At 35.1% G+C, this 26,442-nt stretch overlaps 1 protein-coding gene across 6 annotated transcripts in view; it reads left to right on the top strand.

Annotated features, from left to right (window-relative positions):
• The window catches only part of PRDM5 (PR/SET domain 5), a 193,889-nt gene that overhangs the window by 110,407 nt on the left and 57,040 nt on the right, over window positions 1-26,442 (top strand). For all 6 annotated transcript variants that reach the window (XM_045799063.2, XM_045799061.2, XM_045799062.2 and 3 more), the window contains 3 exons: window positions 11,579-11,672; window positions 15,642-15,802; window positions 18,933-19,026. In XM_045799063.2, coding sequence (XP_045655019.1) covers window positions 11,579-11,672; window positions 15,642-15,802; window positions 18,933-19,026 — 349 coding nt within the window. The remainder of the gene's footprint in view (window positions 1-11,578; window positions 11,673-15,641; window positions 15,803-18,932; window positions 19,027-26,442) is intronic.

The following is a 26,442-nucleotide window of genomic DNA, read 5'->3' as shown; positions in this document are numbered from 1 at the left end:
ATCTTTGCACCATCTCTCATACATTCAGCCATAAATCATATGAAAGTAATAATGATGTCTTGGGAAGGATAGAAACAATGATGCCTATAATTTCCAAAGTGGAAAGCACATTCAATCCTTTTGCTATAGACAAATGTGCTTCTCACTGTTATGATCCTAGCATGTATTTGGTACGGTTAAGTGAAAAAGTCTGAAATATTCTCCAAGAGTTATGTGAAAAAAGCAAATAAACCTTTTCTTCCATCATTATTCATTAATGGCCAGTTAGGAAGCTGAAAAATAAGAATATGCAAGGAAATTAGAAAAAAAAATTAAGTGAAACTGATCTCCATCATATAGCATGACCAAAGGTTGTTATTTTAAATAAATTATTCTTTTGGTTTCTTTGGTGATGTAACTTTTACATTTTTATTATACTTACTTTATTCATTTTGGGGTCAATTTTTCTCCTGACATTTGGATTTGCTTGAAAAGGAAATCACCTTTCAGTGTGATTATAACAATATCAAACTTTGAAGAAGTGATTTTTGTTTCTAAAACTTAATTACTTGTTTCATCATTTTGCCAATTATATAGGTTCAATAGGTCAAAATTAGTTTTTCCTCTCCTTAATCCTTTCTGACAATTATTTGACCTGATTATTAGTTGAATTTTTTTGGATCTATTTAAAATAATGATTGTTTATCTGGATCTAACTAGATCTATAAATCACAACTGGACAGATACTTCAGAACTACAGGTGACAGAAACTAGTCTTCACCCTCCATTTTGTTCCTTATCAAATTTATTGCAAAGCGAAATTGAGGTAAGGTGTATAGTGCTTCCCTCCTCCTGCTATAGGCAGGACATCTAGATGGACTTAATTATCCTGGATCGTGAAGTTGGCACTACATGCTCGATGATGGAAATGAATACAGAGAGGTTTTGTCCTGATGGAGTCATAAACAAGCTTGTGGGAACAGTGGTATGTCTATTCAAATAAAAGACTTTTTCCTGACCCTTTACATATCTCTCCAGAGATGAACTTCAGAGGCCTACGAGGAACTCTGGTCACACCTTTTCCTGGAATAATTCCACTGGGCCTCCTATATTAATAACTCATCCAGTGATTTCCAAACTCTGGGCCATGACAACTTTGTGTCTTGAAATCAATTTACTGGGTCATGAATAGCCATAAAAAAATAGAAGAGAAAATATAAGAGTAAGGGCAATTTAATGAAATAATACACATGTTTGTGTGTGTATGTATATGTGTGTTGAGTTTTAATATAAAAAGTATCTTTTTGGTCATGGTCTGACAGACATTGTGGATCAGACCTTGCCCACGTAAAATTTTATTAAGCCTTCTTTAAAGGAAAGGATACATCTCTCCCTCATGAATCATGGATTAGGTTCTAAAACTACATAATATATGGCATAAATTTTACATAATAAAAAAAATATTTGAAAATCTCTAAAGAAGGTGCCATGTTGTAGACTGAAAGAATCACTCAATAATTCCACCACAGTCACTTTTTCCTTTGACTTTGTACCAGCTTTCTCTTCTTAAGGTGTACCGTAGGTGAAGTAGTGGGTGGTTCATTTGAGGTGCCAAGTTGTGGAAAATGATCTGTTTTTATGTTCTGGAAACACATTTACAGTGAGGAGATGCTCACACTGAGAGAGGCATGTAAGAATTGAACCTGACAGAGAGAAACAAGAGATGAGTGTTTATCTGAAGGTAACTTAGCTCATGGCAAATCGCTTATCCTATTTAAGCTATTTTTTCTGAAGCGCATGATGAGATGACGCTGAATAATTTCTCACATAAGCACTTTATTTTCCATATTAAACTGTAAGCTTTGAAGAGCAATGCCGTACTTTAATTCATAGCACTTATTGACCACATTGGGCTTTGAACGTGGCACATGTTTTCTGAATAAATAAAATCCATGAAAAGGTAATCCGAAATAAATAAGATTTACTGTTCTTAGTTAAATAGTTGTTGTAATATGAGAAATGATTTAAAAGACTTGACTTGACGTTCACTTACTGCCAAATCAGTGATTCCCCTTTATTCTCTGACTTTAATAGAGAAACCTCCCTCCCAGCTTTATTTTACTCCCTCCACTCTCCCCACCTCCAAATATTAACTTGGGAGTCACCGACTGAAGACCATACCTCCTAGTGTTTGCCAGAACCACATCACTGCTCACTGCCCTTCAGACCTTCCTTGATCCCTGCTCCTCTGTGCCCAGGGCCTTGCCTCCCAAACTTCTGGCCTCCAAGTCGTGTCTCTGACTTAAAGCTTCAGACTAATGCTTACCTCCGGAGCTCACCTTAAGTGGGAGAGCAGCTGTAGTCTCCATTCTGCTTTTTACCATCCTAGCCCGACCCAGTCCAGGGTTTTGAACTCCTTTCTCTTGCCCTGCCTGATCAAGTGCACATCTCTAACCCTCTTAAAACCACAAAGCTGGAAATATTGAAAGAGAAAGGTGACTATTTTGTTTTTTGAAATTTGATTAAAATTGTTTTTGCTTTTTTTTTTTTTTGGTAGTAGATATCTTAAGAAAATAAAATCTCAAAATCACACATGAATGCATGGATACTCAGTTATGCAACTTAGGTTGTAATCCTTGACAACACCTACCTTCCCTCGTCCCCAGTAATTCCAGTCCCCTCCCCAGTGGATACTTTTTGGGGCTTTCTTAAATATATTAAAAACTGTACACATTATTTGTACAAATTATTTGTTAATTATGACCACATCTACTACTATATTCAAAGGCTGGTGATTGTAGTAATTGGAGGATATTCTGTACACTGAGTAAATATAATTGTTATTCTCAGTATAATGCTTTTGACATACTTTCTCACTGTTTATAATGGGTTGGAGTGTGGAAGATTAGAAATGAGTATGTGAGAGTTGTTAGTGTTTGGGTAGCAGAATTGGAAAGATGGGGCTAGGAACTGGGAAAAGCGACTGTTGGGAAGAGATTCCACAGTAAAGCCATCTCCTTCATCTCCCTAGTCTGATCTTCAGTAACTTCCTCATGTCACACTGATGTTTTTGTATAAGAGAACGTTCTTCTGGATAGAGCTTGGAGAAAGGCACAAGGTTTGTGCTGCCCATCTGGCAGATAAGTATATTTACATGTAAGTGGTATTAGGACATAGACGTCATTCTGGAACTTACTTCTTTTCCTTAACATTATGACTTGGAGAGTTTTTCAGGTAGGTTCATATAAACCTACTCATTTTTTGTAACTATTACAATTTTGAACAATACTTCAGTGAACATCCTTTTACATAAAACCGTATAATTATGTCAAGAGCATTAGTGCAAATAGATCTTAGTTATGAAATTTATGGAAAAGTAATAGTTTTCTCTATTAGAAAACTATTTTTCTTGAAAAGAATAGTAAGGTTTGCTCCTGCCCAACTGCCTTCTGAAAAAGCTCTTTCACTTAGCAGTGATTAAATTGCCCCTTTATCTGTACAATCAGCATTTGATTTTGTCACTCTTTTTTTTTTCCAGTTTGAGAATTGAAAAGTGATATTTCATTGCATTTAAGCAATGGTTAGTGAAATTATGTTCTTTTTATAAGTTTATGTTCCATTTACATTACTTTTGAGAAATGCTTGTAGGTATTTTTTATCCCCTTTTCTATTGGACTCTTTGGCTGCTTTGTCATTGGTTCCTAGGAGCTCTATAGATATTATGAATGTTAATCCTTTGCTAGTTTTGTTTCTAATATTTGTCCCCATCTATCAACTTGCATCTTTTGAATAAAGAAGTTTTACACTTTTATGTTTTGAAGTATGACATGGATTATAAGTTATAAAACTCATAATAAACTTCCGAGTATATACAGCTTCTGAGTTTTATGTCTTATTTAGAAAACTTTCTTATTCCAACACTATGCAAGCATTTATCAATGCCTTTAAAAGTGTATTAGTTTCCTTTTTTTTACCATTTTAATCCATGAAGAATTTGTTTTTAGGTGTGGAATGAGATCCTAATTTATTTTATTTATTAATTTTAAAAAGATTTATTTATTTATTTTAGAGAGAGAGTGAGTGAGCCAGGGCAGGGGCAGAGAGAGAGGAGGAGAGAGAATAAAGTAGGCTCCTGCTCAGCTCAGAGCCCCATGCGGGGCTCGATTCCACACCCCTGAGGTCATGACCTGAGCCAAAATAAAGAGTCAGCTGCCCAGCCAACTGAGCCACCCAGGGTCCCCTGAGATCCTGATTTATAACCACTGCTATCATATCGTTGAATGCCTGTCATGTAAAGCTGTGTTTGGATGTCATTCTTTTCCATTCAGTCTCTGTTCCCTTGTAATATCATAGTATTTTAATAATTGCAATTTATAGTGTGTTTAATATTTGTTGGATAAGGGCTTCTTTTAGTTTTCTTTTACAAAATTCTTTTACATGGTGGTTTGGGAAGATTGGCTTTAATAACCAGATTTCTTTCCACTGCTTCCTTTTTATCTTCTTGGAGGTCAGTGTCATGTATTAAAAAATAGCTCCTCTTCACAGAAAGTCTTCATATATACACTTGCCCTTGTGAGTGATTTGGATCAGAAATGTTTTATTCTTTCCCCTCTTTGGTAGAAAGAACAGGAAACAAAAAAATAGCTCATTTTCCTCTATAATTATAAATTAATTCTCCATTATTGCTAAATTTCATGTTTTTCATGTATTAAAACATGTTACTTAGTAATTAGTTGGAGATCCTTTCCTTATCACTTTCACTTTTACTCTACCTGAAATTCTACCAAGTTTAATTGACCCATTTCCTAGCCCACAAGACCTATTAGAGAAGATTAAGTGGAGGAGGAATTAAAAAACAAAAACAAAACTTAGGTTAGGAATAGCCAGAAGATGTGGTAATGGCTTGTTACAGCCAGAGAAGACAAAAACTTTGAAAAGTAAACTCTACGACTCATAGAGCATAGCATACAGAGGAAATTTATCATGAAGTTAAGAAATATACCTATATGAACCCTCAATACATAGGGTAATGGATTTTTGAATGATATCAACAGTTTTGGTGGGTAGGTAATATAAATTTGGAAACTAAGTTAAATTAAATGGAAAATTGTATATTTTTGAAAAATAGATACTCTTCTCATATAACAATTTGTACCACAGATCAAAACCAGATGAAATACCACTTCATACGTGTCAGAATGGGTAGTATCAAAAAGACAAGAAATAACAAGTGTTGGTGAGGATCTGGAGAAAAGGGACCCCTTGGGCATTGTTGGTGGGAATGTAAATTGGTGCAACCACTATGGAAAACAGTATAGAAGCTTCTGTTTACTACTATTTACCCAAAGAATACAAAAACACTAATTTGAAAAGATGTATGTGCCCTTATTATTTACAATAGCCAAGATATGGAGGCAATCCAAGTGTCCATCGACAGATGAATGGATAAAGAAGATGTCGGATACACAATGGAATATTACTCAGCCATAAGAAAGAATGAGATCTTGCCATTTGTGACAACATGGCTAGACCTAGAGGGTATTATGTGAAGTGAAATAAGTCAGACAGAGGATGACAAATACCATATGATGTCACTTATATGTGGAATCTGAAAAACAAAACAAAGAACAAACAATTTGTATTATACCAGCAAATGCCATAAACCTGAATCAGTGAAAACTAAAAACGCACAAATGAGAACCATATGTTATGATTAAAATATGATGAAATGCAGTATTTTCAGTAGAAAATAAGCTTTGAACCTAATATCCCATCTTGGATGTTTTATATTTAAAGTAGAAACTGACGCTAAACTGTGATCTTTTGAATTTAGTTTACATCTGTATTAGGTTGAAAAATAGATTAGTTTTTATGAGGGTTTCATTGAGAATATGTCCTCTGGTAATGTTGACACTTAGATAATTGGATGGTGGCTTAGAAACATATACACACATACACACACATGCAAAACATGCACACATTTTACTATCTGTTTGTCTATCTATCTGTCTATCTATCTTGTCTGGCCAAATATTTGAATCCTGTTATTCTCTTATTATCTGTTAGTCTTTATCCTTTTATTACTATTATTATTCGATTATCTGTTAATTTCTGGGGATTTCTATTTTAAGGAAACTTTCTTATTCAACTGGTATTAATTTTTAGAAAGCATAATTTTATATAGGATTAGAATCCTATAAAATCCAACAGTCCATTGTTGTTTGTCTGTTTGTCCTTTAGGTATCTGCACTTGTTTATTTTTGAATGGCACATAAAGTTCAATTTAGCTATCTTGCATAGCAAACGAGTCATCCACTAGCAGAGCTGGTATAATTGCTATGAGTTGTTCCATATGAGTTATAAAAATTAGAATGCCTACTTTTATTCAGAAAATTCTGCTTTACAATTGCTGTGATGTGTCTGAAAGCCATATTTTCATGAGTGAAGCTACAGGTGTCTGTTACCGCAACAGTTTGTAAGGGGACATGGTTGCTGTTTCCATATGTTCAAAGAGCTTCCTTGTGGAAGAGAGAGGAAACTTGTTCTGTATGACTCTAGGCTAGCTGTAATAAATGGTGGCCATTGTAGAGGCAGAACTTTTAAATTAATGGTCAAATCAGCTAGCCTGAAGGGTCATATGTTTGAAGCAGTATTTGTTAGATGCATCCCTGGTTAGAAATATGAGATACCATGGTTTAGCGGTGTCATAGAGGGGAGAACTCCCTGAGTGGTAGTCTAAACTGCTGCCCTCTGAGGAAGACCTCTGCAAGTCTATGATTATTCCTTCTTTTAGCAAATTCCCTTTGCCCTGATCAGGGTATAAATTTGAGGCTTTAGTAGTCGGCTCCGTGGAGTTATGGCTTTGTACTAATGGAATTGTGGCTTTTCGTGTAGTGGAAAGGTTGGGCTTGGCCGTGAAAGGCTATGCTTCTGTAAGAGCACAACCTCAATTTTATAATCTTAACTTATCTGTGTGAAATGAGCTACCTTTTCCTGTGCCGAGCTGCTTTCTTTGATATCTCTGGTTTCCATTCATTTTTGTGAGGACGAGGCCCTTTAAGGAAGCCAGTTATAAAGCTGACAGTAAAAATTTAATCCACAGACCTTGTAAACAGCCAGATGACACACATTTTATGCAGCTTTAGGTTTATTATGTGACCCAGTGGGATAGTAGTATGCTTATGATATGCAGACTTGAGACTTCAATAACAAAACTCTTTTTTTTTTTTTAAGAGAAAAGAATAGTTCTGACACATGTATCTCAGGAATATTTTCTCCAAATTTATTTTATCTCTTGTTATTTCCCCTGAATTTTAAGATCGTTTTCTTGCTTTGCATCTGGCCCAAAGAGGAAATATCATTCCCAGTAATACTGTTACTAGAGAGCAATATATATTGGTGATAGTCAGGGTTATAATTTTTAATTGTGAATGGGTCTGATGAAAATTTTACTGTGTTCTCATGAAATTAATATTTGGTTTGTGTAGCAGTCTAATTTGGTGATTATTGTATAAAAATTATGTTGAAAACCTGAACCATTCTTGAGACATTTTATTAGGTGTTATAAAAAGTGGAACACATTTTCTAATGTGTTTTCTACATCTGCAACAACAATCAGACTTGGTTCACAAAAAAATATATGATATGATACATAATAAGATATATGTACAGTTCATGGACGAGTTAATCTGTTATGTCATTGGTGACTTGGCGTTTAAGTGGGGGAATGTTCTGTAGCTGAAGGATAATGTAATTAATAAGTCAGTGAAAACTTTGGCACCCTTTAGAGATGCAAAACTGAAGAATAAGCACCCTTTAAAAAGCTGAATTTTATCTGGTACTTGTAAAGAATATTATGCCGAGACTTTGACAAGTCATGCCATCACAAGTCCATTGGTGGTATTGGAATCTTTGACAAAAATATTTCTTCACCTGGCTATGCACTAACAGCTTCCTACATAAAATAGCTCTTGACTTCAGGCCACATCTAGTTATTGCGGCTTTGGTTTGGTTACATAGGTGTGAGGCTTCATGCTGTCCCAGGTTATTTCATTATCAAGCCACTAAGTCATAGCCATACGTTGTATTGTTCTAGATTTGGAAAAAGAGAAAGAATTGGTTAGGGTGGAATATCATATTTTTGGAAGACTAAAGCAACCCTTTGTTCCAATAGGGATGCTATAAAAACAAGTTTCTTTCTTTTTGTAGAAATATTATCTACTCTTCATAGAAAACTAAATATCAAAGAAAGGTGTAAAGAAGAAAGCAAATCGTGCTTTTGACACTCAAAATATGTTATAGTGGGTTTTCCTTGTCAAAATAAATATACAGTAACCACTCAAATTTAGTTAACCAGGTTTATATCTGTCAGTGGGCATTTAGGTGGTTTTTTTAAAAAGTTTTTGTTCATGTAAATAATTGCCCGATCTATGTCTGTCAAGGGAGTTGGTTAGTCAAAGAGTACGTGCATTTGTCATTTTGGTCAATAGAGTCACACTGCCACTCAGAAAATGGACATTCCTGGTTGCAAGATACGACATTGCTCGACCTTATGCTTTTGTCAACAATGAGTAATACCCATCTCCTCACCTTTGCCAATCTGATATACTGCAGAGAGTAGTTTTTTTTTTTTTTTAAGATTTTATTTATTTATTTAACAGCGATAGAGACAGCCAGCGAGAGAGGGAACACAAGCAGGGGGAGTGGGAGGGGAAGAAGCAGGCTCCCAGCGGAGGAGCCTGATGTGGGGCTCGATCCCGTAATGCCGGGATCACGCCCTGAGCCGAAGGCAGACGCTTAACCGCTGTGCCACCCAGGCACCCCAAGAGTAGTTTTTTTTTAACTTTCATTCTTTCATTGTATTCATGGTTTTAAATACTAACACTATATAATCTGGCATCCCCAAATGTTCTACGCTGTAGTGCAGACTTGAAGTGTTCCACTGTCTACTTGACATCTTTTAATAGTCATTTGAACCCACCCAAAACTGAACCGCTTATCTTTCACCAGACTTGTTTCTTGCGTGTTCTTTCTTGTTCTTTCTTGCTGATCCATCCTACTGTCACTCTGGTCACAATCTTAGATCTTCTTTTCTGTGTCTCATGCTTCAAAATCAAGCATCTCCACAAAACCTGTTACCTTTCATCATATATCCGGAAGTCTACTACCTCTCTTTACATGGGTGGCTACCACTCTGATATAGGCCTTAATTATCTCTTGTTTGGTTTATTGCTAGTGCTTCTCTGGGTTCTCTGCATTTCCTTGTCCCACTCTGTCCTCTTCTCAGCACAGCCACCTTAGCCTCCTATGAAATGTCAAGGGAATCATGCCGCTCAGCTGCTCAAAATTCATTGGAGGTTTTCTATCTTTTTCAGTAAAAGACAAAATTCCTACAGTGGCCACTCAGTCCCTCCATGATTTGCTTCTCCTTCCCCTTCTTTTCCCATTTTTTCTGGCCTCATCTCCCCACTTCTGTGCTGCTTCCGCTTACTCCAGCCACACTGGCCTCCATAGTGTCTCCTGCCCAGATGTCTCAGAGGGAGACATGGCCCCTGCTCCCTCACTTCTGTCAGGTCTTCTCTCAAGCCACCTTCTCAGGTAGCATTTCTGTTTAAAATTGCTACCCCATTCTTTGAAACTTTCGCTACCCCTTTTCCCTTCTTTATTTTTTTCCATAGCATGTACTTCATATTTTATCGTTTGTTCATTGTCTTTCTCTCCTTGCCAGTGTAAGAGCTCCATGATAGCAGGGAGTTAGTCTTCTGTTTTTACTGCTGTATCACCAGTGTGTAAAACAGGCCTGACACATAAGGTCATGAAGTGCATAGCATGGACTGGGCACAAGATAAGTAATGAATGATATTGCAAAAGTGCTGCTTGGAATAGTCTTTTTGCCCTTTTTCTTTGGAGTTTTCATCTTTTCCTATTAATGTGTCATAATTCTTTATATTAGCAGCTTAAAATTTTTATTTCATGTTGCAAATATTTTGTCACCATTTTTGCCTTGCAGTTTTAAATTTAATGCCTTCTCTCATCTGTATATCTGAGTTTCTGCCATGCTTAGAAAGCCTTTTTCTCCTCGAAAAGTATTTAATAATTCACTCATATTTTCTTCTAGTATAGTTAGGATTTATTCTTCACATTTGAAAAAAAAAAGCTGAATCGAAATGAGATTTATTGAAAGGGGTGAATGAATAACAGATCCAGTTTAATTTTTTCCTAAATGTCTATATAGTTGCCTCAAAACTGTTTACTAAACAGTCCACTGTTCTACCAATTTGAAATGCCATATTTTCCTATGCTAAGTGTCCATATATTTTATGTAATGAAAGAAACTTACTCTGTTCTATTTTATTCCCAGCTCTCATGTTCATTTATGTGGCTAAATAATACATTTGAATATGTGTAGTTTATTCCGAGTTTTAAATATTTGTTCCCCTCATCCTTTCTCTATATTTTTTACAACTGAAAACAGGTGTGATAATCCCTTTTTCACCAACATTATATTAATAGGTAATACTTATATCTTGAGTGTTATGTTGTACATTAAACTAAGAAAATGTTTAAATCTTTATGCTATGAATAAAGTGCTTTATTTAGTCCCTTTATACCACATGTATCATAAAAACTAATGAATTATATGATTTGTTTTATTATCATAGGAGAATATAGTTCAATTTTTGGTATTTTAGCATTTATGAGCATTGTTATCTTGCCATCCATGGTAGAATAGGATTTTATACACTGACTTGTGCCAAACGTGTTAATACTGATGTGTAAGAAAAAACAGGTGAAATGAATAAGCATACTGTTTTGTTGTTTGTTTTGTTTTCATTTCTGGTTTTCTGTTGTTTATTGTTTCTCAGTGTATTTTTGTTTGTTACGTGTTTAAAGGTGCTTGCTGCATCTATGCTGTTTGATCTCTGGCAGTTACTGAAACTTTGAGCCTTAGTTTTTTCATCTGTAAAATGGGGACAGTAATAGTATATTGTCCATCAAATTACTGTTAAAATTAAGTGAAAAAATTCATGTAAAGTGTTGAGTGTAGCAGTGACACAAAATAAATATTAAATGAATGTTACCTGATTTAAGTATGAGTAAATGTTGTAGTTTAATTTAGGGGGAAATGGTATCTAGAACTAAAAATTATTGGAACTTAGGGAAGTGGAGGGGAGAAGGTAGAAACTGTCTCCTTTTTACCAGTTTCCTTTGATTGTGTTGAAAATGTTATACTAGCATAGCGAAAGCCTGTCCAGTAAGAAAGGTTTAGTCTTCAGAGAAATTACAAATCATTTTACTCTGCAGAGTAAATCCTGAGAAGTCTGTGTATATTCAGATTAGCATTTTGAGATTATAGGAACAATTTCCTTTATTATTTATCAAATTTATAATTAATGTGAGAACTTAAAAATACAGTTGTTTTTCTCCTATGAATATAGCGTATTTGTGTTTACAGTTTTATGGTGAAAGTACGTCATCAGAAGAAACAAGATATTGTCTACCTTCCCTTTCCACTCCCACATCATAAGTACAAGCTCCAATTATTGTCATGACTAGATGATTCTAGATCCTCCTGACTCACAGTTTCTTTCATCTGCAGACCCATTCTGAAGAGAGACCATTCCAATGTGAGGAATGTAAAGCTTTGTTCCGAACCCCATTTTCTTTGCAGAGACACCTGCTGATACATAACAGTAAGTCACAATATAAGCAGTTGAGGACAAACTGAATTATCTCAAACTTCGTTCTTATAACTTCTGAGACTGTAGGCATCACAGAAGTGGACCTACATGTAGTTACATGATCTGCTTTTGAACTTTAAAAAAGGCTGCTAATTCTGCCTTTCACCTTTTCTTCCTTTATCCTTGCTTTATTTTCCCACATTAAGATAGATCGTTTGATGAGACATTTTATTTTATATTATTTCTTTCCACTCTTTAAGGTTTGTATATAAAATCTTGTCTTATGTTCAGTCAGGTATCTTTGAAATTTGTTCTGAAATAGACATTTTTGCTCCCTTTTAAATATAATGATTAAGGAAACACGTCTGACCCTTTAAAACATGCAGATGTCTGGCATGATTTTATTAGATCACAGACTTTAAAAGTTGGAAAGGATCAGAGTACACATCTAATTTAACCTGTTAATCTGAAGGGAAGAGAGAAAATGGAGACTTGGAGAAACACGGTGACACACAGGGTTCTAGCTCTGGAGATAGCATCCAGGTTCCGGTCGTCAGGTGCTTTCTCTTCTTACTATACACCGCCTCTGACTTCTTACTTCTTTTGGCAGGAGCACTTCTTTTTCTTTTGGAGAAGTTGTACACATACATACCATGCAAAGAGCTATTTTTAGAATACAGCACCTTATACTCACATCCCTGAAAGGACACTTTACATCGCTTTATTTCAGAGAAAATGCTATTGCTAAGCTGAGTGTTAAAGTTGGTTCTGTGTTCAAATATTGGAGTAAGCAGACATTTGTTACATTACTGTATCTAAAAGTAAAGAAAAATGCCGTAACGTTGGTAGTATTTGTATTGACTTCTTTTGAGTTGTGTAATCAGCGGAGCATCTTCTGAAACAAAGTTCCTACTGCTGATTAATTTTTTAATATTTCTGAGGAAAGCGAAACAATCAGTTATGACAGCTGTACAGATAAGATAGTGTCTTGGAAGAAATATTCTCTGGTCAAGTAGAAAGGTCTAAAATTCAAAATACCAAAGATATTAAAGTTCTTAAAAATACCGAGTGGTAATGATCATGATGAAATGCCTCTTTTTCTATAGAAGAGATGGTGTTAGGGTCTCGTGCCATTCTACGTTTGACCTTACAGCTCTGGAGAATTGGTCAATACCACTTTCTATGTCTTTATTAAGGACAGCCATGCATTTAAGAACTAAAATTTGTCATGTAACAGCAGAAATTTCCATCCCATTTTGCTCTCATTTGATTAAGAAAAACAATCATTATGAGATGAATGGATTTAAGAGTAGGGATTGGGACAAGTGAACTTCATTCATACTATAAAGGCTTCTGTGGCCAATTTGGCCTGACGCTCAGGAAATTTTTCTTTGGATAGATGAAATTTAATTTCAGTAATGACAAGGAATTTTTATTATAAGGAATCTAGTACTTTTAATTTCTACTGATTGGTTCTCACACACTTGTGACAGAGGATTGAAGCAGCAGTGTAGACTGTCCTTATGTATTCTGTATCTAATATAATGTTGATCAGCACATTAATCACAGACTTTATGAAGCTGCACCAAGACATCTGGCTGGGAAGTCAGCTTTGTAATTGACTGAGTAAGTGGGTTATTGAAGGTTAAGTTAAATATCAGATAAGGCTAGTGAGCTAAAAGGATGGGAAAAACCAGAAGTGGACAGAGTAAGACAGAATACTAGATGTTATCTTACACATTATGAAAATTAAAACCTGTTTAACTTCAAAACATGCAGGCTGTTTTAGAAACTTATATCAGCATTCTGGCTCAAAATATGAAGAATAACTTGTCATCATTATTTTGGAAATTATTGCTGTTTTCTAACCCACCGAAAACCAAAAGTCAGGTTACTAGCTAGCTTCTTGGTTTTAAGATAGGAAAAATCCTATCTTTAATCCTATGTTTATTTCTTTAAGGCAAAGAAATCTGATAACATCAGATAAAATCTCATCAGAGTTAAAAAATTCTGATAAGCTTAAAACAAAGAAATCTGGAATTAAAATTTGAAAGAAGAAAGGTAAGGACTCCCTTGGTATAGCTTGATGAGCTCTTTGTATAGGAATCAATATTTGGATTCATGTGATAGTTTAATGGAAATGCTTTAATAGGAGAAATCTTGGAGGAGTACTTTTTGGTTTTGTTTTTGTTTTACTTTACTTAATTGTAAAGATTTACTCATTTATTTTGAGAGAGGGGGCAGAGAGGGACAGAAGGAGAAGAAGAGGAAGGGAATCTTAAGCCAACAACCTGCTGAGTGCAGAGCCCTAAGACACAGGGCTGGACCCCAGGACCCTGATATCATGACCTGAGCTGAAACCAAGAGTCCGACACTTAACCGACTGAGCCACCCGGGTGCCCCTTGTTTTTGTTTTTTAATTTCTCTTTGTTCCTGAGTTGCTTTGGTATTATTTCTAATTTTATGTCATTGATATTTTCTTTTACTCTCACTGGTTATACCTTTTATACAAATAAAGTATTTAAATAAATCTAAAAAGTTACAGAAAGACAAATTAGGTTATAGTGATAGCACCCAGCAACAAAAATGCACAAAGGCAACATATAAACACAGCTCTGAGAACCTACACAATTCTTGCATGGTTTGGATGTGACTTTGTTCCAAGCGTCAGATTTCAACAGGGCTCTCAGAGATTTTAAGTTAAAGAGCCATAATTCTGTTTGAAAAGGGTCATTTGTCTTTTTCTTTTTTTCTTTTTTCCTTCTTTTTGTCCTTCCTTCCTTAAATTTGATATGAAGAAATAATAGAATCTTCACATTTCTAAACTGATGCTAGTTATAATGGGGGGAAGCTAAAAGAGTTTGGTTGAAATTGAGGTAATCTCTTATTTCAGTATAGAAAGTTATCTGTATATTTTGTCTCATATGGATATAATATGTGAATCTATACTAATACAATTGTTCTTTAGAAAGGGAAAATATATTCAAATACTAGTCTGTCTGATTTATATAATCGTGTACTACTTGCATTTTATAACTTCCTGAGAGGTAAAACTGTCTTCTGATTATGCACATGCATCGCTTAAAATGTATTTAAATAGGCCAGGAAAAGGTAGACTTGTTTGTTGAGAAGACCTACAAGGATAGCATTGTATGAAAGTTTAAAAAATACCGTCCCATATACCCCCTAAACATAGTTTGTGGAGTTGCTTTCCCTGCGGGCCTGGGCTATAGAATGAGAACAAGGTGAAAACCCTCACAGGTACCCAGGGGCTCTCGGTAGAAAAGGATAGTTGTCCCAATGCAGCTGCCTCTCCGAGAGGCAGCCCCCCAACCTGTCTGAGAGCCTGGGAGTTGAGCCCCTTCCCCAGCTAATCATATTAATTAGCAGACCGAGGACCATGTTAAGGAGCCTCTAGTCCAAGTTCCTGATACAGTGCTGAGGAAGGAAGGGGTGTTGTAGCCCTCTCCCTTCCTAGAAGGGGGCTGGCTCTGACCCATTTCTGTGTGCCCCAGGGGCTTCCATCCCCTACTGGTGCCCTTTCCCTTAAAGGCCATAAGGGGTGTGGTGGGAGTGAGGGGAGTTGAAGAGGGGCCCCAAAAGCCACTTACTCTGCTTGACAGAAGCCTTTTGTCACCACAAGAATCTAGTTACTTCAGACCTGAGCCCCTGCCCTAGAAAGACCTACTTTTAAAGAAAGTTCATGGTTCCTTTAGAAAATTAGCTAACTGAGTCTCCACCTTTACCAGTTAAAGAGGCTGAGAACATAAGGTTAAAGCACTTCCCACTGGTCACACAACAAATGAGCAATGGTAGAATCCAAAGATGTGAAAATTTACCTACTCTAGTTATAGTAAGTTGTTAGTGATAAAGCTAACTCTTTGGAAAAAAGAACATTACATCTGGTACCCAGGAGGGGGAGTTAACATCACCCTGCTTTGCATCTGATCCTTTCTTTTATTTGACCTTTTCATTTCTCAGGTGAGAGGACTTTCAAGTGCCATCACTGTGACGCTACCTTTAAAAGGAAGGATACCTTGAATGTTCATGTCCAGGTGGTCCATGAAAGACACAAGAAATACAGATGTGAGCTATGTAATAAGGCATTTGTTACACCGTCAGTGCTTAGAAGTCATAAGAAAGTAAGTAGAAGCCTTCTGTGAGTTTGAATGGATTACACACATTAGCAATATGGGCATGAATACTAATTATCATGGGATAATCCACTTTATATTAATCAATCAATATATTTCCTCAAAATGACAAGAGATGCATGGTTAATATGAGCTCTTTAGAAAATGTCTGTTCCCTCTACTTTTTCAGAAGAGATAAATAATTCGGATGAAGGTGAACCTAGATTTAAGTATGGATTCTGCACAGCGCTGAGCTATGGCAATAGATGGGTCATACAAAGTATTCGATGAATGGGAGTTTGTCAATTTTTGTGCACTTTTGAGTTAATGTAGGTTTTTTATAATTAATTAATTTGTTTATTTTTAGGTTTTTATTTAAAAAATGATTAGTGCCTTAATTTTATTTTTCAAATAAATTTTAATTCAGATATTTATTGACAAATTATTAGATTGAGCTCTTTTCTAGGATTGGAATGGTCCTTCTTCATCTTGCCTCTTTAGGACCTAGGGAAGTTCCTGGCACAGAAGAGGGACTTGATAAGTATTTACTTAACTCAAATAAAATGAGGTTCTTTCTTAGGGTGATTTGGAGATTATCTTTTTTGTGTTATGCTAATTACTTTAAGCAAATCAAGAAGTTATTTTTATTTGTTTTGTAAGTACATTTTAAGTGTATTTTCAAAAACAGCAAAATTCACAGTGTAACAAACACCGTTACAGGTTTTAATGTTGACTTTAGAAATGACAATGAAGTGCAGTAGATTAGGCTACTTCGTGTATACTGTTGAGTGAATGTGAGGAAGTCACTCCCACTTCAGTGTGACTTTTATTTTGGTACCTATCCTTAGTATGCTGTGTCAGAGGACTGTATTGAGGAACTTTCTTTTCCTGTTTCTCTAATGTCCAGTAATCATGATAACTGTCTTCTTTTTTCAAATTTCTGGATAAGATAGTCTTTCAACTTTTTTTGCTTGAATTACTTTTTTGCATGAATTTAGTAAATTTGTGTCGTGTTTTAATCAACATGGGAAAAAATAGTGAGTTTTCAAGGGAGATGATAGTCGTTTGTCCACAATCACAGATTGTCACAGAGTACATTGGGCAGAACATTGTTCAGTTTTGTCTCATACGTTTATCCAGGTTTGTCATAGCGATCTGTTTCCGTGCTTTCTTATTTATATTTAAGACCTTTTAGTATTATACCTTAAGTGCCTTTTAAAACCACTTAACCAAATTCCATATCTAATAATAAGATATATTTTAAAATTAAACCAAAGAGGCATTTTAATTCTTTTCACTAATGTTGACTTAATGTTGTTTAGTACCACTGACAAGTAACTTAGGTCATGTGAGCAATGAATTACTTATGGAGCAGCAAAAGAAATTCTGTGGATTTTATAAAGATATTATAAATAAATTGGTAGTTGCCTGTTTGGAATAATCCAGTGTTGTAATAATAGATATACATGATTTCTAAAGAACCGTACACTAATCAAGAACGAACTGTTGTATTTTGCCCCTTCTGTCAGGGAATGAGAAGAATATAGGTCTGCTCTATGTTAAAATGTTATAGAATTTCCTTTAAAATGAGCCATAATGGGGACCATGGGAGTAAAGGCTCTTACTGTAAAGAATGTATAACTGTTTTGTATAAGAACTTAGAGTGAAAATGGAAAGTTAAGTGCTTGCCAAATGCAGAATCAAGGAGATGTCTGTTGTAGCCAGTGTCATTGGCTAACGTGGCAGTTGGTTAGACTGTATTTCTCAGACTTGAATATAATGTAAATCATTTTCAATGGAAAAATATTTAAAAGGACACTGATGTTTGCTAAGGTATTTAGTTTATAACTGTTTTAAAAACTACAAATACAATAGTGTCTATCCAAATGCAGATTATAATTCAAATGTGAAAACTTTCAAATTAAATACCAATAAGGCTATGAAACTAATTATATTAAAGTTAGCAATTAATATGGAGAATGTTCTGCTACATTGATGGTTTCCTGAGATGAGGTAACTGCCCTACCCCTTTCACTCTATCCCGGCCAGTGCTTCACTTCTGGGAACACATCATTTAAAAACAAAAACAGAATCTTTCCTTTTCTTTTTACATTAGCCCATGGCAATCCCAGTAATTTGCACAAACCTAATGCAAACACAGGCCCTGGAAACTCTGTGTTGTGGTGGTAACCCAGACGATCCACTGTATGCTTTCATTGATGTGTAGGTCATCATTGAAATAAAAAAAATTTTAAATAGTGTCACTGAGAATGTGTAGATATCTAAAGTAATTTCCTTCTTCTCCCTTCTTTTCCCCTTCTCCTAAGTTTGTAAAACAATGGGACTTGAAAAGTAGCTCTGACCCCTCACTTATTGCAATGACCTATTTTGATGCTGGTAGAGTAATGGTCTGATGAGATTGTGAGACAAGTTTAAGAAGCTCCATCTGCCTCCTCTTTTCGGGAGAGCTTAGGCTTTTCTTTGAACTCTCTAACATTCCATCAAAATTCACTTTTGATGATACATATTCACCTTTCCTTGTGCAGTTGTTTTCTGCTGAGATTAAAGGTATGTGGAGGGCGAGGATGTTCTTTCACATTGATCGCTCAATTAACACCTGCTGATTTTAAAGATCAAATCAGATTTATATTTCTTTTTGCTTTGCCGTAAAATCAATCCAGTCAGGCAAGCATAATGCGAATAACAGATTACTTTATTGAGATTAATTCTGTCCTCAAGAGTTAAATACACACAAAGAATGTGAAAAATGCTTCTAAGGAAGTGTTTCTTGGCAGCAGTCAAGGGCAGCTGTAACCCCGTTTTGATTATGTGGTTTTGCCAGCATACACTGGTTTTGTATAACTTAATCGTTTTTACTTGGGGGCTCCATAAAGGCTTAAAAAGTAAACTGCAGAATTATTTTCAAATTAGCACTAATGCGTGATTCTAAGGTTTAGGGTTTTTTTTTGAACCAGTGGGAATACTCATGATAAATTGTTTAAAATCTCATTGTGATATTAAATCATTTTAATGAAACGTAATCCTGGAAAAAAAGGATTTACCATTGTCAGAGGCACTTAATCATTTTTACCGAATTCTTTATATTTACCCTCAACCCTTTTTATTTCTTTCCATTTAGACACATACAGGAGAAAAGGAGAAAATCTGCCCATATTGTGGCCAGAAATTTGCCAGCAGTGGTACGCTGAGAGTTCATATCCGTAGCCACACAGGTATGTAGATTGTAACTTGTGATAAAAAAAACTTAAAGAAATCAAATTCTGTTAAGACAGGGAATATTACAATATTACAAAATATCTCCTGGATTAAGAATTAATCTTGGCTGTTTTCTCTTCCTTAAAATTTTATAGAATCCAGTTCCTTACTTTGGAAAAATTTTAAATAAGTTTACTTTCCCAGACTAAGTTAAATATCTAAAATGGAAATAATTTGGCTAATATTTGGCTGTGATATAATTGTGATTTATTATATATTCTGTTCTAATGGAGGGATAGGGAGTAGCAGTTTCACTTTTTATAGAAGGCTAAGGGCCTCCTGTTAAAATCCCTTCCTATAACTGACATCAAATGTGGCTTTTTTAAATTTAGAAAGTCCTTGGAATATTGCCTGGATGATGTAGGATTTTATTGGATACAAGGGTGATGAAACCATAATGTCTGGTATGCCACGGATTGCTTCCTAAAGGGGTCATCCCCTGATTTCTTATGACTTTTTGTGCAGTTGCTCCCATGACAGAGGGCTGTGCCCTTGTGAAGTCTGAATAAACAACTAAATATTCTTTTTTAAAATTTTAACTGAAGTATAGTGGACACATAATGTTTGTTTCAGGTGTACAACATAGTGATGTGATAATCATGTACATTATAAAACCTCACCGTGATAAGTCTAGGATAAGTCTAGTTACCATGTGTCACTGTACAAAGTTATTACAGTATTATTGATTATATTCCCTATGCTGCACTTTTCATGCCCATGACTTACTTTATGACTGAAGTTTGTTCCCCTTATCTTCTTCACCTATTTCACCCCCCCCCCCCCCGTCTTTCCCTCTGGCAATCACTAGTTTGTTCTATGAGTCTGTTTCTCTTTTTGTTGTTGCTGGTGGTATCTGTTTGTTTGTTCATTTATTTTTTAGATTCCACATATAAGTGAAATCGTATGGTATTTGTCTTTCTCTGACTTATTTCACTTAGCATAATACCCTCTAGGTCCATCCACACTCTTGTGAATGGCAAGATATCATTCTTTTTTATGGGTAAGTCATATTCCATCATGTATATATACCACAATTTTTTTATCCATTTGTCTATCAATAGCTGCTTACACTGTGTTGCCTCCATACCTTGGCTCTTGTCAATAATGCTGCAGTAAATACAGAGGTGCATACATCTTTTTGAATTAGTGTTTTCATTTTCTTTGGATAAATACCCAGAAGTGCAATTACAGGATCGTATGGTACTTCCATTTTAGTGTTTGGAGGAACCTCCAAACTGTTTTCCAAAGCAGCTGCACCAACAGTATATGAGGGTTCCCCTTTCTCCACAATCTCACCACCACTTGTTATTTCTAGTCTTTTTGATACTAGCCATTCTGATTGATGTGAGATGTTATCTCATTGTGGTTTTGATATGCGTTTTCCTGACGATGAGGGATGTTGCATATCTTTTCATGTGTCTGTTGGCCATCTCTATGTCTTCTTTGAAAAATGCTTCTTTAGGTCTTCCGCACATTTTTTCATTGGATTATTTGTTGTGTGGGTCTTGAGTTGTATGAGTTCTTTACATATTTTGGATATTAATCCCTTACTGGATATATCATTTGCAAATATCTTTAAACAATTAAATATCCTTGAAAGAATCTTGTCTGGATTTTATCTATCATGTAGGGAAATACTTGAAAAGACTTGAAAAAATACTCTGAATATCGATAGCCAGATTATTTCCCCTGAACCTTAATGGTTTTCAGTAGCTGGACTGTATGTGGTAAAATGCAACTGGATTACATCGCTGAAGCTTCCTATTCAAGACCAGAGTATTTGACTTTACGTTGTAGCCCCAGCACCTCAGGCAGTAGACGTCTAGCACAGTAGCTGTTTTGTGGATGAGGAAATGTTAGCTTAAATAGGCCAAAGAATCAGTAGTACAATCATTATATTTAGGCAGAGGAAAGGACAGCAGTGGAGCATAATTTCTTATTCTGGAAATGTTTTGGCTAAAGCTTTAAGACATAATGTCAAAGTAGTATTTGTAATCTTAGAGTGGCCTCTTAAATACTTTTAAATTATGCCTATAACCAAGAACATAGCAAACATTATACATGATGGATGTAGAATAATGGGTGCCCTAAAGAGAGAAAGCAGGTCTTCTTGCTTAGAAGTATCCAGGGAAAGTGAAGTTCTGGGGACCAAGCAGAAGTAGAGAAAAACAAAAAGAAAAGAGAAAAACAAAAGAAAAAAGTGGTAGAGAGCCATGTTGAAGGCGGATGGACTTAAAATCGTGCCAGAGGCTTAGCACCGTGTCCTGATGGTACAGAAGAAACAAGTGATTGATATAATTTCTTATAGTATTGTTTTCTCCTTTTCTTAGGTTTTTCCTTCTTACAGGATATCATCCTGAGAATTTTATGTTCAATATCTTTCCCTTTCCTTTCTTTTAAGTTCAGCAAGATCTTAAGTCATTGAATTTGCTGAAACTTTAGTAATCTATAAACATACTCTTGATTGACTATTGATAAGAAGCTAATTTACTATCATGTTGTCTGGCATAAGTAATCATGGTTTTTTTTTTTTAATGTCTTACCCTTGGAAAAATGCACTTTTGATGGAAAAAAAAATGCATTCAGGTGGCTGTGTTCCTGGTTAACCTGACCTTTTTGTTTAATAAGTGTTGAAAGGAGAACTTGGTTGGAAAAATTATTTTTAGTGGTGTTTTAAATTCTGAACTATGTATTTCTCACTAACTTCTTTCTAAAATTAAACTGTAATGATCTCCAAGATAACCTTTCAAAAATTTAATTTACCTTGTCACATCAAACGTTGTCCTTGGCTTTTTAAATTACTACTATCTTCCTTATTAGGCATAAGCCCAAAGTATGCTTGATTTCTAAGTCCAAAAAGAGCTCATAGGCAGTAAAATTTGTTTAAAAAAGAATATTCTCCTGTTCTTTAAAGAGCTGTTGATAATGGGGGAAAAAAGTGGAAATAGAGCCTGCATATCCATTTTGTGAAGATAGGTTAAATAAATTATGGTATATCTATAAATTGGAATATTCTGTAAGCAATAAGAACAAAATTGTATATTAGTACATTATATATTCATTAACATGAAAAGAAATATGTTACAAAACAAAATGATGTATTTTTGTAAGATAATATATTTATATATAAAGGCCTTAGAGGTTAAATATAAATACTAAATTATTAACTGTGGTTATTTCTTTGTATTTATAAATATGGACAATTTGAATTTTCTTGATGAATTTCTGTGTTTTCATATAATAAGTTTCTTGTCTAATAAGATATTTAAAATATATTAACATTATGATTATGCAGGTAACTGCTATTATTAGATTTATGCTAAATTACTTAGGTGTGACATGTTTCTGCATCTGATTCTTAAATGGAACAGCAAAAAGCGGTGCAAAAAAATATATTTAAAAGAGGGAGAAATGAGAATGAGAAAGCAAATATGGTGACATTAAACTCAAGTGAGGGTATTTGTGGCTTATTGTACTATTTTTCCAATTTTTCTGCCTGTTCGAAAATTTTCATAATTAAGAGTGGGAGCATTCTCTTCCAGTGAGAACAACTGAGTGGATGCAGATGCCAGCAAAGGGCCGCTAAGAACTGTTTGCTGAACATCCAGCTTCACAGCCTACATCTTGTTCGCATGTCCCTCAAAGCCTAGTTCTTTCAACAGGACAACTTCTATTCTTTCAATATAAACAAACTTTTTATTGTTTGTTTTGTCGCTTACAGCCATGCCACTCAGAGAAAACTCAGATTCTTCTGAAGAAGCAGAATTTCATTACCGTATGCTTAGTCATCTTCCTAAAGAAGGAATTCCTTGAAATTTGCTATTGGTATAGAGTTTTTAGAAGTTTTTTTTTTTTTTAATACATTGTAAAGTATATCTTTTTTTTACAAAAGAAGTTTTAAAGAGTTGGTAAGGCTTACCCAGTCATGCTATTATCCTACTATATAAATCTAACAGTGGTTTCCCCTTGTTTTCTAAAAAATGACTGTCCCTTACCTACCATGAGACTCATCAACTACCAAGTCCTCTCCCAGTTGACATTCCAGGCTCAATTATTAGGCTTCTTTCACTTTCCCACAGTCTCCAAGTAAATGTAACTTTCTCCATGATATTTCTGTCATGTGACCATCCCTTACTCCCACCACATTAGGTGGATATTCTCCATCTTGTACTTCTCTCAACACAGCATGCTTCCAAGTGCTCATACTTCTTCAGTCATTGTAGATTCTCTGTTCCCTTAGAGCTGTGCCCATATCTGATAACTTACTTGTTTACTATTCAGAGAACTGCCTGGCATGGAGAAAGAACCTAGCAAATGCTTCTTGAATAAATAAAAGAATCTACAAGTACATTACCGCATCTGTGGGATAGTGGAAAGAATGCTGGCTTCATAGAGAGAAGTCCTGGATTTGAATCTAAATTTAATTGACCATAAAATCATTTTTTCATAAATTAACTATACAAACATGGAATTCACTTTGAGAAATGTTAGAATCAAAGAATAAAATTACTGAACTCCCTAATCTATTAGCCAGTCCCACCTCAATATAAAGTTGGGCTCTTTGCTCTCCTTTCAGTTCTTTACCTCATTGCTTTATCATGCTATTGGTTGGAAACAATTGTATAACAAATAATAGTTAATGGCATGGCTTAAAATTTAGCTCACCAATGTATATAAAATTACAGTGCTTAAATGAAGGAATAAAGAACAATATTTGGCCAACCAGCACTAAAAACTTACCATGACTCTTTTTAACTTGGCATCGCCTAGTTTTGAAAATTCTTATTAGAAAAAAGGTAGAGGAAATTGGTCCTGACAAATGCCCTATCCATTTTGTTTGACAAGGTCCACTCTACAGGAAATGGAATAATTACAAACAACTGTGTAGTATATTATAGTCTCTTGCTCTTCATAGCCTCTCACCTAGTGGAGATTTGGGGATCCCATTGTTTATTATATGTAAATATCTCTTTACAATTATGATATTATACTTACTTTGCATATCTGCTCCATGACTAGATTCTGAGCTGAAGGGCAGGGCAGATCATGCTCAGGTTTTTAATCAAGTTTAATGAAGGAGAGAAGCTCTTTCAAATATATTCTGAATTAATCCTTCCACAGTGTCATAGGTTTCTAAGACCATTCTCGTTTTCTAGGTAAGGAAGCTGTGATTCAGAGAAGCAAATGACCTATCCAGGCAAGGTAGTAAGGTCCAAATCTTTTGACTTCAAGTTCTATCTTATTTTTGTGTTCTCTCTTCTTTTTGCTACACAACTGCTACACAGTTGTTATAAGAATTACATACATTCTGTAAGTTCTCCAATATAAAAGATGAGGAATGAAATTCTGAAAGTCACATATTATTTTAGTAGTATGAAAATTTTATCTTTTAGAGTGAAATGAAAGGGGTGTGTGTGTGTGTGTGTGTATTATTCACATGTTCATTTTCTCCTGAGTCACCTTTAGAGTGGGCAATAACATGCAGAGAAAATGATGATTAAATTTAATTTTCCAGATTTTTTTGTCTTTATTTTTTAGAGAAGTTTTAGGTTCACAGTGAAATGAGGGGAAGATCCAAGGATTTTCCCACCTGCCCCCTCCCTCCACATGTATACCCTTGTCTGTTATCAACATCCCCAGTCAAAGTGGTATGTGTTACAACTGATGAACCCACATTGACACATTACAGTCACCCAAAGTCTATAGCTTACATTATGGTTCGCTTTTGATGTTGTACATTCTGTGAGACAAATGTGTAACGTGTGTTCATCAGTGTGATATCATACAGAGTACTTTCACTGCCCTAAAAATCCTCTGCTTTGCCTATTTATCCCCTAACTCTCAATGCGTGGCCATCACTAATCTTTTTACTGTCTCCATAGCTTTGTTTCCCAGAAAACATTTGACATTTATATAGTTTGACATTTTTCAGAATGTCACATAGTTGGATGGATTACTTTTTTTATTTCTAGGAAATGATTCTTGATAGTTGGGCCTTTTAAGTGAGATGGATGTACATTTGAATACACTGCAATATGATAAGATTTTTATAGAGGTAATAGTCTTTTCATGTTTTTCTCATTATGTTGAAGGAGTCAATTTCATTTTGTTTTTATAGTATTCAAACTCCATCAATATTTTGGGAAGACAATTCTCTTTTTTTATAACATCAAATGGCATTAAGTTTTATGAAGAGAAAACAGGACTCCTGTCTGTGTTTCTTCCTTCCAGTTTGCCAACTAGTATCGTTCATCATTTCCTATTTAGTATAGTGATGGTATTGCTTCGTGGAATATTACAGGCAGTTTCCTTCATATTAATTTTCTTAGAACAGGTCTTATTTTATTGGCTCATGACTAACAGTCGTTCTATAAGACAATGATAACTTAGCTAGTGGATTACTACCTCTTAGCTCTGGGAGGATTCTTAGTATTTATGCCTCTATTGTAATTTTTTGTTAATAGTGCTTAAAAAAAACATTTAAAAAACTTCTCCAATTCACATTTTGATTGGTTTTATTTTTTGCTACCTTAAGTAGCCAACCAGTTGTATCCTTGCTTCATCTTCTTTCCCCTCCTCCCTCCCATTCCCATTACTGCCAGTCTGTACTACTAAGGTGAAGTTAGACAAAACTGTGGTTTTTTTTCCATTAATTTTGAAAATGTTACTTTTTACCCACCCTGTATCCACCTTCTGAAGTCCATTCATTCTCCATAATTACGTGATTAGCTTTTGCTTTTATAGATTATTAAAATACAGTACTCTTCACTTTTAGAATAGAAAGGAATTTCATAAATTTTCTAGTTCAAGCCTCTTAATTGAACCCATGCCCCTCAAAACACAGCGATTTGCTAAGGTTACACTTCTTGTATATTGTTCCTCCAGAGTTAAACAAAGGCTTAAGCTTTGTTCAGTGTACACTTTGCTGGTATTTTTAGTTCTTATTCTAATTTTTACTGTTACTCTTGAACTTACTATAGAATTACATACATTCCTTCCATAATGTTTGATGATAGTATCTTGTTGATGTGTCATCCAATTAAGGTTAATAATCTTGACTTGGAAGCTTGAGGGTCTGTAGTTTGTTACCTAATTCCACTTATGGAGAAACTTACCACAAAGTCAGCTATCTCCACTTCTTGTTATTTAATACCTAGTTCATGTCCGAAGTATGGATCCTAGATCATATGACAGGCTTTCAAACTCCATTTTATTCATTTCCTCCCTGCTTGAGCTTTAATAGTAAGTTGCTTAACCTCTTCAAAGCTTAGTTTCCTCATCTAAAGAACAGGGGTAAGAAGAGACCCAGCGGGGCACCTGGGTGGCTCAGTCAGTTAAGCATCTGCCTTCCGCTCAGGTCATGATCCAAGGGT

Source organism: Ursus americanus, chromosome 13, assembly GCF_024610735.1.
Source record: "Ursus americanus isolate L20-20 chromosome 13, mUrsAme1.1.p, whole genome shotgun sequence".
Taxonomy (NCBI): domain Eukaryota; kingdom Metazoa; phylum Chordata; class Mammalia; order Carnivora; family Ursidae; genus Ursus; species Ursus americanus.
The sequence above is the reverse complement of the archived record's forward strand: the minus strand, read 5'-3'. Positions and strand labels throughout refer to the sequence as shown.